A 14,575-nucleotide genomic window follows, 5' to 3' on the forward strand; every position below is an offset into this window, starting at 1 on the left:
ACAACATACAAACTCTAATATAGTTCATATTTTTTTGTTTTAAATAGATTTCTAGACATTGTCTAAATTGTCAAGGTACAAGAAAAAATTTAATGAAAAAAAGTTGGTTTTCATCATTATTAATCACAGACACTAACTGAGACCTGTCCTGTCCACAATTATATTTTAATACTACAATGCATCATACTTTATGATTAGCTGTATATGTGTTTGTTTCTCCACTAAATTTGTAAATAATTTTAAGGACAGGGACTATGGTTTTGTATATAAAGCACTTAGCATGAGACACTCAATAAATTATTAGCCACTCAGTAAATGCAGAAGGAAGGGAGGAAGGAAGAAAGAAAGGAAGGAAGGGTACATCCCAGGATTTTATACAAACTATGAAACAATGCTCCCTGCATTCTAAATTGAAAGACAAGCTGGAGCATTAAAGGCAAATAGTGATACAAGTTAAGTTATCTTAAAAATAAATAAAATGGATAAGAAATTCTGCTTTATTTAAATAAAAGAGGCAGTTGAAGTGGGGCACAAAGACTTCATGAAGAAAATGGGAGTTTTTTGGTTGAGATGAGTGGAAAAATCTTTCCCAATAAAGAGAAGAATAATGTGAGCAATAAATATTAGCTTTCTCATGCTGCTGAAACAAATTACCACAAACTTAATGCTTAAACACAAATGTTTTATCTTACAGTTTTGGAGTTTAGAAGTCTAAAATGAGGCCCATTAGGCCAAAATCAAAGTGTCTGCATTCCTTTCTGATGGCTCTAAAGAGAATGCAGTTTTTCCCATTTCTTTCTTTGAAAGGTTGCCCTCATTCCTTGGCTTGAGGGTTCTTCCTGTCTTCAAAGCTAACATTGGCTAGTTGAGTCTTTATCACATCTTATCAGTCTGACACCGACTCTCCTGCCTCTGTTGTCCACATGTAAGAACCCTTGTGATTACACTGCATCCATGTAGACAATCCAGAAGAGTCTCCCTATCTTAACATCAGATGATTAGCAACCTTAATTCCTTTTGCTACAGTAATTCCTCTTTGCCATGTAAACTAACTTATTCACAGGTTCTAGGGATTAGGATGTAGACATCTTTGGGAGGTCATTATTCTGCCTACCACACAGATCACTGTGCATCTAGCATGTATAGGAAACAATATGATTCCATAGGAATTTTGAGTGTTAAACGTAAGCTTGAGTGAGTTTACAAGGCTCGGTTAGTGGGAGCATGGTTTTGAAATGTTGAATGACCAACAAAGGGATTTAGACTGTTTCTTTAGGTAATAATTCTGTGTCACGTTACTACTAATATCTCCCATCACTTGTTATTTGTTACACATTAGAAAATGATATGCACATTAGGAAATATCCTAACTTTTAAAGATAATTAAGACTTCACTAAACTTTTTTGAATGACTAATGAGAAACTTAAAAAATACATTTTAGAAGTAGCTCAATCAATTTACTCCTCAAACTTTGAAAGCAAAGAAGTAATAAAACATAAAAAGGTATTTTTAAAAGCCTAGTTGCAGATGGTTCTGGAGTTGACTCCTTATATTCTAATCCAGACACACAGATATAAGAGCATCAAGATATGTGAACATATGCAAGTCAAAGGTAGGTATTTTTGCCTTGCACTCAAAATAGGCAACAGGACATGAATGTCCCAAGCAAAAATGTGTAAGAGGACAAAGAATGCAAGAAATCTCAGGGTCAGACTGTTGAATGGATTAAGGGAGAAGATCATGGAGGACAGAAAATAGCAGGTCCCAGTGGCCTGGAGAAGAAAATAGAGCAGAACCCATGGTAACCACCTCTTAGAGACAGAAAGATGTGCAATCATTTTTAGATACTTATGGAATAGAAAGAGCAAATTTTAGTTATAATTCAAATGTGGGATGGAAAAGAAGGTTACGAAGAAACTCTTAGAGAGTCTTTAGATGGTAAAGATTTCATACATGCATCAGTGTTGCCAATTATTCTAGTGTGTTAGGCTTTCTTTCCTTGATGATACTGCTGTTATCTTCTAGCAGCACTACATACCACAAAAGAGGGTGGGGGGGTTCAGTTGGAATTCCTGTACCATACTACACAGAGAATGTGTTGTATATTGTTTATATACATTAAATAGCCTCACCTTTACTTATTTTTTAATGACTATTTTCTGTCAAGCCATTTCCCTGAGTACTTTTCTAATTCCTTTTTATTTTTTTTTATTAAAAAAATGGTTTTGCTTGTTTGTTTTGGTTGCACCGCATGGCAACCCTTGCCCCCTTCAGTGGAAGTGTGGAGTCTTCACCATCGGGCCTCCAGGGAAGTCGCACCTCACCTTTCCTTTTTCCCCTTGATTCTCCAGAGGAGAAGAGGTTCTAAAATTACCTTAAAAGTTACTATGATATATATTCACTTTTAATCCATTATCTTACAGCTTTCCCTTTCTTGTTTCTTAGTTACTCCTGTATATGGTAGGAAATATAAGCGTTCATCAGTGTAGAAAGCACTTAGCCTTACAAAGAATCAGGAAAGACAAAGGGGAAAAAATACAGCCACCTGTGTTTCCAATTACCAGCAGATGCTTCCATTTATTCTAAGCGTTCTTATTCGGTTAACTGTACAAATTCTTAATCATATAAATGTGATAGTGTTCCAACCTCATGCTCTTGATTACCCTTGTCTTCCAGTTGATTTCACATGCCTCTTGCTTCTGGTATCACTTTCCCATGAATGCTATGTCTGAAGCTGCCTGAACTCCAGGTGATACGGGATAAAGAATGCAGCCTGCTGCAGAGTTTATCTTTTTTGTTTTGTTTTATATTTCACTGTGACATTGCAGTACATTTCTCTGAGTCAGCAGCACCGTGGACTACTCGCTGGTTATAGCTCCATGAATGCCTACTTTCTTTCCATCTTTGCTTTGTGGAGTCATCTGGTCACCATTCATTCACGCCTGGAGTATTTCAGTGGGAAAGATTACCAGGCTTCATCTGAAGACTGCTTTACATAGACCTTTAATAAATCAAATGAAGGAGTACATCTTGGTGAGAATACCCATGATAATGGAGATCAAAGACTCAGAGCCTTGCCTGTATTTCAATCATTCTGAAAATAACAATAGACCCTGGTGACTCAGTGGTGAAGAATCTGCCTGCCAATGCAGGCAATTCAGGAGACACAAGTTCAGTCCTTGGGTTGGGAAGATCCCCGGGAGAAGAAAACGGCAACCTATTGCAGTATTCTTGCCTGGGAAATTCCATGGCCAGAGGAAGCTGGTAGTCTACAGTCCATGGGGTCACAAAGAATCGGATACAACTGAGACTGGGCACATGCACACACCACAACAAAATACTGGAAAAGGCGGGGGGGGGGTGTGTGTGTGGCAAAACTAGGTTTATGTAAATTTTGCTTGAAATTTCAAAACAGCCATTTGGCTTTGGCTTTGACTCCATTGTATATATATTCTTTCTCACAGGGGCCCATACTGTTTACTCAACCTTATTTTTAAAGTTAACTCATAAGGGAAAAGAAATTAATGAAACAAAATTTAAAAGCCAAGTAGTGGTTCAATATCATGAGTGCCCCTGGATATAGCCCTTGCTCTTATATTGCAGCTCTGGCTGCTTATTTCCAGTTGAGAGTAGTTATCCTGAGCCACTATTGATTGTTTTCAAAAGTCTTAATACATGTTCCTGTAAAGAAGGGTACTTTTGCTTCATTTTCTTTCATAACTAACATGGAAGAGGCAGAAGATATCTGCCACTTAGTAGGCCTCTCACCTTGCATCCCAGTGTGGACTGCAGACCAGCAGCTTTATCATCCCCATGGAACTTCCTAGAAATTCAGGGTCTCAGGCCCCACCCAGACCTGCCCAAACCAAATCTTCATTTTAATAGAATCTCCAAGTGATCTGTGTGCATACTAACATCTGAGAAGAATTGCTGTAGAATAGCATCTGAGAGACACCTTTTGGCATAGATATTTAATGTAATTCATAATCACCAGGAGGTAACATGTGAAAGAGGGAAAAATAAATAATAATTTGAGGAGGCAGTAGGATTACACTTCATACACATATAGTTGAAATTTCCTTCTTCCAAATTGACTTTGAACTCCATAATCATAAACATAACTGAATGCCAAAGGGAAAAAAAATAAATGCTCTTAGAAGGTTTTATTCCTTACCATTTTCTCACTTTCCTTTTATGTTGTTTATACTAATAATATTTCTATATCTTATTAGTGATCTAGTTTATTTTGATTATATTAAGAAGGAAAAAAAAATCTCACTCGGGCATTTCCCAGCAGGTCTTTGAGGATGTCTGGACAATCTCCCCTCCAGCCTTCTTGAGGTCTTCTTAGTTCTTGAGAGTTCTTAGTTGAGAGTTCTTAGTTCTTAGTCTTCCCAGTTCTTGAGAGCTTCCAGAACCCATGTAAGTAAAGCATATTTCAGACTTTGTTTAAGCCACTTTTGAAACATTCTACTTGGTTTTATGTACTATACTACCTTGAAAAACATTTGTGAATTCAACGGAGATGAGCTAGGAGCTATCAAAATTATGAAAATATTTGAGGATTATAGATCCCCAAGAAAAAGATTGGAAGCACATGTGATTTGTTAAGAGAAACGAAGCCAGGGGGAGGCCTGAGACACATGTTCATCACCACAGCCTACAACACAAAGCTTTACAGCTCATGAACATCAAATACAACCATTAGTCACTGCGGCCGGAAATTGAAATTCTAATCACAGAAACGGATACAGTATTAACCAGAACACTAAATTACCCATGGTAAAGATGGCGCAGGCTTACACTCTAGACATGATTCATAACTGTTATCATACCTCCCAAATGCAGTTACAATGAATATTTATCCTACTGAGTTTCTTTTAACACATATTTTGTCATTCATCTATGCTCATTCACATTCAATCATTTTTCCCACCTCTCCCTACCTTTGTATCATTAAATCCCTGCCTATGTCTCCCCTGGGGCCACTCTCCAATACTCTCTCCAATACCCTGTCTCTGACTTCCTCTACTCCTGCATCTTCATGCAAAGCATGAATTTCCAAAGTGGGACCTAATTCAAGGATGGGGAGTTTGATTTTCAGTTTTTCTTATAGATCTCAGGAAAGCAAAACCAAAATTTCAGTTTGGATAAATTGTCAATTATGATTTCTTATAGCTTAAAAATATCATTTAAAATTTTTCAGCACATTATTGCTTACTTAATCTTTATTTAATCTTATTTTATCCTTACAAATAAGATAAGAGGCATGATGGATAAGGTTGTTATTGGTACCATACCCTTTTGTAAATGGGCTTCCCTGGTGGCTCAGGTAGTAAAGAATATGCCTGCAATGCAGAAGACCTGGGTTCTTCTATTCCTGGGTTAGGAAGATCCCCTGGAGGAGGACATGGCAACCCACTCCAGTATTTTTGCCTGGAGAATCCACATGGACAGAGGAGCCTAGCAAGCTACAGTCCATAGGGTCACAAAGAGTTGGACATGACTGAGTGACTAAGCACACACCATTTGTAGATAAATCTCTAAGTTTGAGGCAAAGCTCAGTAGTGAGACTGAAATACAGTTTTTGTAACCCTAAGGCATTAATAGTAGTCTTGAAGGACTTCTTGGATATTTCATCATTATAGTTATTTTTGAAGAAGGTGACACACCTGCGAACATGAAATTATGAAAAGTGTACCACCACTTACAATCTTTGACAATCAGAAATAAGTGTCCCTGGTAGTCCAGTGGTTGAGACTCTGCACTCCAAATGCAGAAGGCATGGATATGAGCCCTGGTTGGGGAGCTAAGATCCTGCATGTGGCATAGCGTGACCAAAAAAAAAAGAAAGAAGTTCTGAAATCCCAGAAAGTTTTCAGTCAGAGGATGCCGTGGTCACATAGCAAAGCATCAGATCATGGAGAGAGCGGGGAGGGGGAGCCAGGTGGAGAAAATCAAGTCTTCCAGTCATTTTGTTCTCAACCTCTGTGTTATTGGACTCTTTTTTTTTTTTTTTTTGCAGGTTAACTGTCAGCGACAGGAAACTTAGCATTACCTAGATATCTGAGAACCAGGATAGAGGTCTGTTGCCAGCTAAAACCCTGGTTTCTTTCTTTAAATGTCCAAAGAAAAGTAACAGAAGACATCATAATGCACAGTGAAAACTCAAAACGGGGTGGGGAAGGCCAGACAGGTTCCAGTGCCTGAGAAAGGACCCAGGGGCTGGTAAAGAGATTCTCTCCTCTGCTGTTCCTCTGGCTGTTAATACATATTTGCAAAGTGAATAAGGGAATGATTGGTTGTAGTTTAGAAACCTGTTGTGAAATCACACTATGAATCTGTCAGCTCAGCCTCCTTCTACCTCCCCCCACCTCGCCTCTCCTCATCTTGCCCCACCCCTCTCCTCCTTTCCCACGTGATGGTGGAAATATGTGCTGCCTTCTATGGTCGGTCTGTAGACCAAGTCCTTTTCCCTACATGCTGGCATGATTCCTCAAGATTAGTTAAGGCCAAAGTTATTACATTTCTATGTCTCCTGAAGGACACTGTAAATTGTTTGAGCTTCTTCTACTTAGACTACCTTAAACAAAGTTGAAAGACCTGTTTTTCCTCCTTCGCTCATTGTGAATTGCATTTGTGAAACCCTGGGTGGTCGTGTGTGTGTGTGTGTGTGTGTGTGTGTGTGTGTGTATTTATACATCCTACATCCGTATTTGAACTGATGGAGAGAAAAGCCCAGGGCAAAATGAATAAATTCGCTCAACAGTCTCAAATTTTTCTTCAAATATAGAAACAGGATGGGAGTTAATAAGTATTTAAAGTACTTGCAAAATACCTTAGTGAGAAGACTTTGATTAATTAAAATGAAGTTTTGTGAGAATCTAATCTAAAATTTAAATGAATGTGCATTTCTGTTTCCATTTTTTTAATGTACATTCTCTAGAATGATTAGAAATATTTAATATTGTTAATATTTTCTTTTTAAAGTTGTGTATAATAAGGGCTTAGCAGCCTATCAACTAGAACAGCCATAAATCCACAAGATTTTTACAAAGCCCCCAGAACACCAGAAATTCTTCAAGAAGATCCAGGTTCTAAAACATTATGTTTCCAAATCTTTTTTCTTGGTCGTATACTTTAGCATTGTGGTTATCAGTTCTTTTCTTTATAGCTGCAAACACACAACAAAGTTTGATATTTTAGGAATCCATTGGAACAAGCTGTTTTGATTTTGTTAATTCTCATGACATTTCTTTCATACAAGAAGAGAACTATGCTACTTTCCTCTTCATGGGAAGTTAGGTTGACTCACATGCTTGAAAAAAAAAAAGAGCTTATTTTGAAAGTCTATCTTATAATTTCCTGTTTGTAGCATATTAAGTACTGATATTAAGACTTAGAAGAATCCTTACAAGTCACACAGATGAGACCTCTTTGCTCTGAGTCCTCTGGGCACAGACCCTCCCCATTAGCCCCTTCTCCCCTTTCCTGGTATAGTGATCAGTGGATGATGTAAGGGAAAAATCATAGGTTTACAGGCACACTCTTCTGAAGTAACTATCTGAAAGATAAAAGAGATGCTAGTCTACAAAATGGGACACAGCCACCTTTTAGAAGATTTGTGAGGGATAGTAGTTTTAGCCCAAGTGCTAGCATCTCATCAGTTTGTCCCAATCTCTTGAACCTGTAGTTGAGCCAAAACTCTCCTGAGCCAAGCTTTCTCGCAAGATTTCCTGTACTTCCTGTTTCTATGTGAGCCAGAAATACCATGAGAATGACCTTCCTTGTGGTATTTCTGCACTTCTACCGTGGAATGAAGATAATCCCATATTGGGGAGAATTTTTGTTTTTAATTGTACAGTATTTTTAATTTCCAAATATTCTAATGAAGAAGATTCCTCTTTGAGGATAAAAACTTGAGATGGTATTTTCCTGGCCTTAATTTATTTCGACTATGAAGTATTCATGTTCAATGATTCAACATTTTATAACTTCTCTAAGGTATTTTTACACGGAAATATGTAAAATTATATAGAGAATACAGTGGAAACTTATATCCTAGGATTTTTTTAAAAGGTCATTCTTAAAGGAATATGCAATGAAGAGTTATATTCTTAATACATTAGTGTATGTATCATATTATATCATATATTTGTTTTCTTTGTTCTTAACCCCTTTGTTCCAAGGGTCAGGATATCCTGATGCTAAGTACTATTACAAAATAACTGAACAAAAATAAAAATAGTCAAACACTTAGGAAACTCTTCGGTTGTTATGTCAAGGAAGTTTGTGACTGAGGAGTGAGTATAAGACACTATTCAGGAAATATGCTAGTAGAGGACAACAGCCTCCATGTGCTTATTAAATAAAATTGTCTCAATTCTAGAGAGCTTGAATGCCCCCAACCTGATGGAAAGGTAAGATAAGAACTGGGAGGGCTGTCAAAAGTGGTAGAACTATCAGACTGAGGCTTAAATCCCTTCATCTCTTAACAAAGAGGGAAGTTAAAAAAGGCACATCTTTCTCATAAGTGGGTCATTGATTATTTCCTAATTGGGTTGAATGAATATCTGGTTGTTATAGGAAGAGATGCTTGATCAATATTTTAATCATGAAACTCACAAGCAGCAGTGTCCTAAATGTGTTTTATTGTTGTTTCTTGTCCTTAAAAATGTTGACCCTTCTTCACCCATTACGAAAGGTTTGCCAGCGTACTTTTCCATCCAGAAAAAAGAAAAGCCACTTAATTCACTGTAGAAAACTAAACTTCTCACCCATGGGTTTAGAGGAATAATCGTAATAACAATAACAACAGGACAGTAGCTTTTGCTAGTTTCAACTTTTAAAACATGAGGTGAAGGAGATGAAAATAATACGTACCCTACGATGGTCCTTATCCTCTCCCCTAAAGAAACAGCAAATGACTGTTTAATAAAACAGCCCCAAAAGGAAAGCAGAACAGGAGCAACAGATTGTACATCAACAAAATAAAATGCCAAGCAAAAGAAAGCCCTTTGCAATGCTGAGACATGAAAAGGAAAGATGGGATTGTTACAATGGCCTCCCCAAGAAAATAGGAGTTAGCTACGTGAATGTCCAAGTTCAAATTGCTCCTACCAACCCAATTTGCTGGCAAAATACCACCTCACTTTCATTTGTGTCAAGGCTTTTCACACTAGCTCCAGGGGACAACCCCTCTGCTGTGCGAGTTCTCACTTCTAGGCTGAGCGCCTCCATCTCTGAACCTCGGGATCCAAGACACGCGGCCCCTGATTGTCCTCAACTCAACCACTGTCAGGTGGGGGGTGCCGTTTGTGGCCCAAATGTCATGTCCCCAGCGCTCTGTCTCTGGAAAGCAAATCTTCAACACTTTCTTTTTGCTGCCATTTATGTCCCCAATGGATCTGCTTTAAAATTATTATTCCATCCCAAGTGATGTGTCCAGACTTTGCAACCTCACCGCACGTTTGCATGAGGATCTGGATGCTTCCCCAAGTCACTTCTTTCAAAGTTAGCTCTGGAATGTGATTCACTGTTATTTCCCTTCCAGCTGAAGGGCAGCTGAGGTTACAAAGGGATTGGACTAATAGTCCAAAATTCAGTTAAGTTTGCTGAGAACCAAGTGACAGCGGAGAGAGAGAGTTATGGAGGAGGGGAGTGTGTGAACTGTGGTCCTGGGGAGCAACCCAAGAGCCTTTCGAATAACCCCAGCTCAGTGCAGACTGTGGTGGACCGGCAAGGTGGCCCCTGGCCAGACCTTCCAGAAAGGAGCAGCTGCGAATCGGTCCTGCCAGTGCTCAGCCTCCCATTTTCTTCTTGAGGGCTGGAGCTGGGGAAACTTCTAGGTTTCCTGCACCACGAGGGTGACTCCTTACCTGACACCTTCAGGTAAGCGGCCTCTGGAGTACCCCTCTGAGAGGCTGGCCAAGGGGAGCCCCCCCACCTCTTGGCCTGAAGTCCTTAAGGACTAAACAAGCCACTTGACAAACTTTGACAAGCACCAAAAGAGAACTGAGAACAAATAAATCGGAAGAAGATAAAAAGCAAAGGCTAAAACCTCCATGGCTTTTTTCCCCCCCCTCTGCTGTCCTTCCAGCTGTAGCCTGGGATTAATTAAATGCTGCGAAGTCAGTGCCTGAGAGAGAAGGAGGTGGGGAAATGCTTTCTCTCTCTAAGGAAGGAGGACAGGAACCGTTCTCACCAGTGAGAAACCTTGGGAAGTGAGTCGCTCTCATCGTCAGTGTTTGTGGAGGGACTGGAGGGACGGGGCGGGGGGGGGCTGTGCCAGGCTGGAGGAGGCTTGCCTTTCTGAAGCTGGAGAGGATTTTCCGGGGCTTCGCCTTCCCCTGCCTGGGAAGAATTTCCCCTCTGGTAGCAGTAGCCGCCGCGGCGGCGGCGGCAGCAGCAGCAGCCCGACCTCCTCTTCTGGGGACCAGGGCAGAATGCCTGTGCTCGAGCGCTATTTCCACTCGGCAGAGCTGGGCAGAAGGTGGACGGCCCCAGAAGGTGAGCTGCCCGCCCCCCTGGGCAGCCGGCCGGGGTGCCAGCAGGGGCCGCTGCCCTGGAACTTGCCAGAGATGATCAGGATGGTAAAGCTGGTCTGGAAATCCAAAAGTGAGCTGCAGGCGACCAAACAGAGAGGCATTCTGGAGAATGAAGATGCTCTCCACAGCATTCCAGGTAAACGGACTGGGAGGTGTGAGAGGTACCAGGGCCAAGTCTGAGGACTTTCAAGTCCCTTCCTTGGAGAGCCCAAGATATAAAAATGGGAAAAGGAAGGAAGGCAAACTGTACAGCATAGGGCCCAAGGGCTGTGATTAATGAATGTTTGCTCTTTTATTGAAATGCATCTTAAAATTAAGAGTGATGTGGCAGGAAGAGCATGAATAGTGGAAAATCAAGAAATCTGGGATCTGGGCTTAAGCTTTCATTTGATTGTCCCGTGGCTTAAGTGAAATTTCCTAAGCTTCAGTCCTGATAAGGAAGAGAAGAAATTGGGCACTTCTTAATGTCTATCCTGTCTCTGCAATTTCTTGTTGATAAGCCAGTTGTCTCTGAGAGAATATTCTTCTTAGGTTGCTTTTTTGTAATGCTTTATGCAAAATATATTTTCTCATTTTCTCATGGTTTACAGCATGTAAACCATGTATTCATGTTCCCAGGAATGAGTTTGAACTGAAAATTTTTTATGTCGTGAGAAAGTTGATAAACTGCCTTGCCTCAATTTCCCCTTTTGACAAATGACAATAATATAAATTTCCCCATTGATATTAGGAAAAATCAGCTCACAAATGTGGAAATGATGATTCATAGGAGCTTTGTCACATCATAAGAATGTGCTGTGTTTGGGACAGTTGAGAACTTTGCTATATTTTTAACAGTGGGGACCACAGCACAAACACATTTAGGATCCCTTTGGAGGATCCCAAGGGACTCTGATAACACTGTCAACTAAAAATGCAGGGTGTGCTTTTCCTTAGGGAATATGTTGGTAGATATTTGGAAAGTGGTGGTTCACTTTAGAAGAACGAATGTGAGCATGTGTTTATGCATTTGAAGTCTTGGCTAGCCCGATGCGTGGAATCCTGACATGCCATTGGTGGTGAGAGATGGGGAACTAGATGGAAAAGCTATACCAAAAATTACCTCTTCTTCTCATGGAAAGAGACTAGGAAATCAAAACTCAGCTAATTTTGTTTTTAATCATTTATGCAGAAACTTTTTTAAGTTGCCTAATAATCTAAAGAGAACATTATTAAAAAATAATGCTCTGGGCAGGAGGAAAACAGATTTGAAAGGAATTAAAAAAACAAAAAGTGTTGGTCTCTAGTAAACAATGAATACTTAGGAAAGAGAAGGAAACCCATGAGACTGAGGTTTATGTGGCATTTGGGAGATGGATGCCCAAGGAAATGGGTCTTGGTCAGAAAAAATGAGGTAATTCTAAAGCCATCCCATATTTCATGTGAGTTCAATAAAAATGGAAAAACCCACCTGGGCAGAAAACTTAACTATGACACTTCAACTTTAACCGCTCTTGGTTTGTTTCAGTCTAGTGAATGATTAAAATGCATATTTCAAATTACAACTTTGGTAAAACTAGTTAATCTAACAGATGTTAGTTTGTCTGTAGAGATATGTGTATGTTATTATTTATATTATGTGCTAGTGGGCATCTAATTCCTGAAAAAGCAATACTATAGAGAGAAAGCAAAAGCCCTACAACTTTTTATCACTTAAAGTTACATTTTTCTGGATGTTGTGAAGTTGAGCTAAATGAGTCTCATTGTGCCTGTGGGCCCCTAACCTCTCGCTCAGTGGAATATAGATCAGTGGCCATGCTGGTTCCCAGGGAGGCTGCTCCCTCCTCTGCTGGTACCCTTGTCCTGCCTGCCAGGAAGCAAGATCTATTTCAGCAACTCCCCAAAAGCTGCCTGTTTGCCTTCTCGTCTTCCTTCCGTGCCTTCCCAGCCTCAAGGAGATGATGGGCTCACAGTTTCTGACATGGACAGAAAGCCATTTTTCATCCATATACGCAGCGTGAGTCCATATGATGAAGCCCCAAAGGCGAGTTGCTTCACTTTCCAAATTGTCTTATTCGTTCTCTCATCTTGTTGCTGAGGCTATGTTCCCTCCTCTCATCAAGTGCTCTGTGCCATTCTCACCCTACCAGCATGATGGTGAGGGACTCAGGAGCACGTGTAGATTATTTCCAAAAGTCTAGCATCTTTCTATTTTTAGAAGGACTTGGTTTAAACTGGCTTCAGATTGTGTACGGGGTTTAAGTAGAAGGTTCTTCAAAAAACACCAAGACACCTCGTGCTCACTTACTGTCCTTCTCTGTTTTTCTCAGATCTGACCCTAGCCTTAGAATCCTCAGACAATTTAGAAATATTTTGACAACATGGAACAATCTCTGTTCCTCCACAGAAATTGCCCCTGAGACTTACCTTATGCTTGGAATGTCTTTTTGACATAGGCAACTGAAAATTTTCATTAAATCTACAAAATCCAGCTCACACATCCCTTTCTTTACAATGGCTTTTCTGCTATCCACCCCCACCCCTTAATCTTCCTCCACAGGCATCTATTCCCTGTCTTTCATTCTCTTTACCTGTAAGAACTTCACATATTGCATTTCTAGTACACAACGTTGGCCATGCTAGTAACAAAAAACAGGAAAATTAAATACCATAACATTCTATGTATATTTCAACGGCGTGTGGTAACAGATAAATAAGTTTACATTTCTGAAAACCATGAAACTGCAGGAATTCTGAAGAGAATCAACAGTCTAGAGAACGTTAGAGACTGAAGTCACCGTTTCTTAGTAAGCTGAATTTAACAGTGAAAGTTCTGGCTTTTCTTTTCCTTAGTGAAGGACATCCTTATTTGCACTCGTACTTCTTAGTCAAGACTGGAACTTTGTTTCATAAGTGAAATAGAAAATTTCTCTGAGATTTTGCTTAGGTAATAAATGGAGAAAGCAAAAGGATTTGTGGAAAGATAAATGCATACATAAGTTTTCATGAGAAATATTTAAGATGACTGATGGAAGACAGAGAGGAACAAGGTCTCCTGAAGAGAGCAAGCAAGTTCTACAAAGGAGATCATATGTGGGAATATCTTTGCTAGAGACTAATGCAACTTTTAAAGCAATGGGTTGGATTTTGCTTGTTTTTTAAGTCTTTATTTAACAGAAAAGGACCAAAGGGTAAATGACACGGAAGTACTAATTTTTACCTTTTTTTAATTTGAGTATAATTGCTTTGCTAAGGTTTCTGCTGTACATCAGCCTGGGTCAACTACATGTGTACATTTATCCCCTCTCTCTTAAGCCTCCCTCCCACCCCACTGTATGTCATCACAGAGCACTGAGCTGAACTCCGTGCTATACAGCAGCTTCCCACTAGCTATCTATTTTACACATGGTCATGTATATAAATCAATGCTACTCTCTCATTTGGTCCCACCCTCTCCTTCCCACCCACTGTCCTCCACCCTCCAACCCCCATCCCCGTGTCCAGAAGACTGGTCTTAAAAAAAAAGGAAAAAAATCAATAGGTTGGGGGATGGAGTGGGGGTTGATAGGAGAAAGAGAGAGTCAGCTTCACACATGTGGGGGCGTGCTTCTAGGCATGGCCCCAGGAGCTGGACAATTGGCAGAGGCGCTGCTTGCCCCAGAGTGGGACTCTGGAATGTATCGGCATGCTCAGATTTGGAGTTTTATATCAGCTACTTAACTTGTACGCAAGTATTTAATTTTATTAACACTCATCATTTTCGCTTTATGAAGCAAATGAAGCATGCCCTAATTGTCTGGTTAACACAAATGGGGCAAACAGTAATTTAGAGACTAAACAACTTGTCCAGACTTTCACATTGTGTCAGAATCAGACCATCTCAATCTTCCCAATTCTAGTCCATAAAACTAACGTGATCAAGACACAAGCTGGGTAATTTAAATTTAAACCAAGGCATTGTTTTATGGATTATATATTGATGAGCAAACACGGGGACTCGGGAGGCAAGATAAACCTTGGTCCAAGCAGAAAAAATAAAATTACCACG

At 39.9% G+C, this 14,575-nt stretch overlaps 1 protein-coding gene across 4 annotated transcripts in view; it reads left to right on the forward strand.

The window, feature by feature from the left end:
• Positions 1 to 14,575, forward strand: part of PDE7B (phosphodiesterase 7B) — a 350,661-nt gene that overhangs the window by 181,572 nt on the left and 154,514 nt on the right. The window contains exon 1 of one of the 4 annotated variants that reach the window (XM_081528758.1): positions 7,709 to 10,684. The exons of the other annotated variants lie outside the window; for them this stretch is intronic. Within the exon in view, the coding sequence (XP_081384884.1) occupies positions 10,447 to 10,684 (238 nt within the window). The 5' untranslated portion in view covers positions 7,709 to 10,446. Of the gene's footprint in view, positions 1 to 7,708; positions 10,685 to 14,575 lie in introns of those variants that run through there. 4 annotated transcript variants of the gene reach the window in all.

The sequence above is a fragment of the Giraffa tippelskirchi genome, chromosome 9 (genome assembly GCF_054371585.1).
Source record: "Giraffa tippelskirchi isolate mGirTip1 chromosome 9, T2T-mGirTip1v1.2.pri, whole genome shotgun sequence".
NCBI classification, from domain to species: Eukaryota; Metazoa; Chordata; class Mammalia; order Artiodactyla; family Giraffidae; genus Giraffa; species Giraffa tippelskirchi.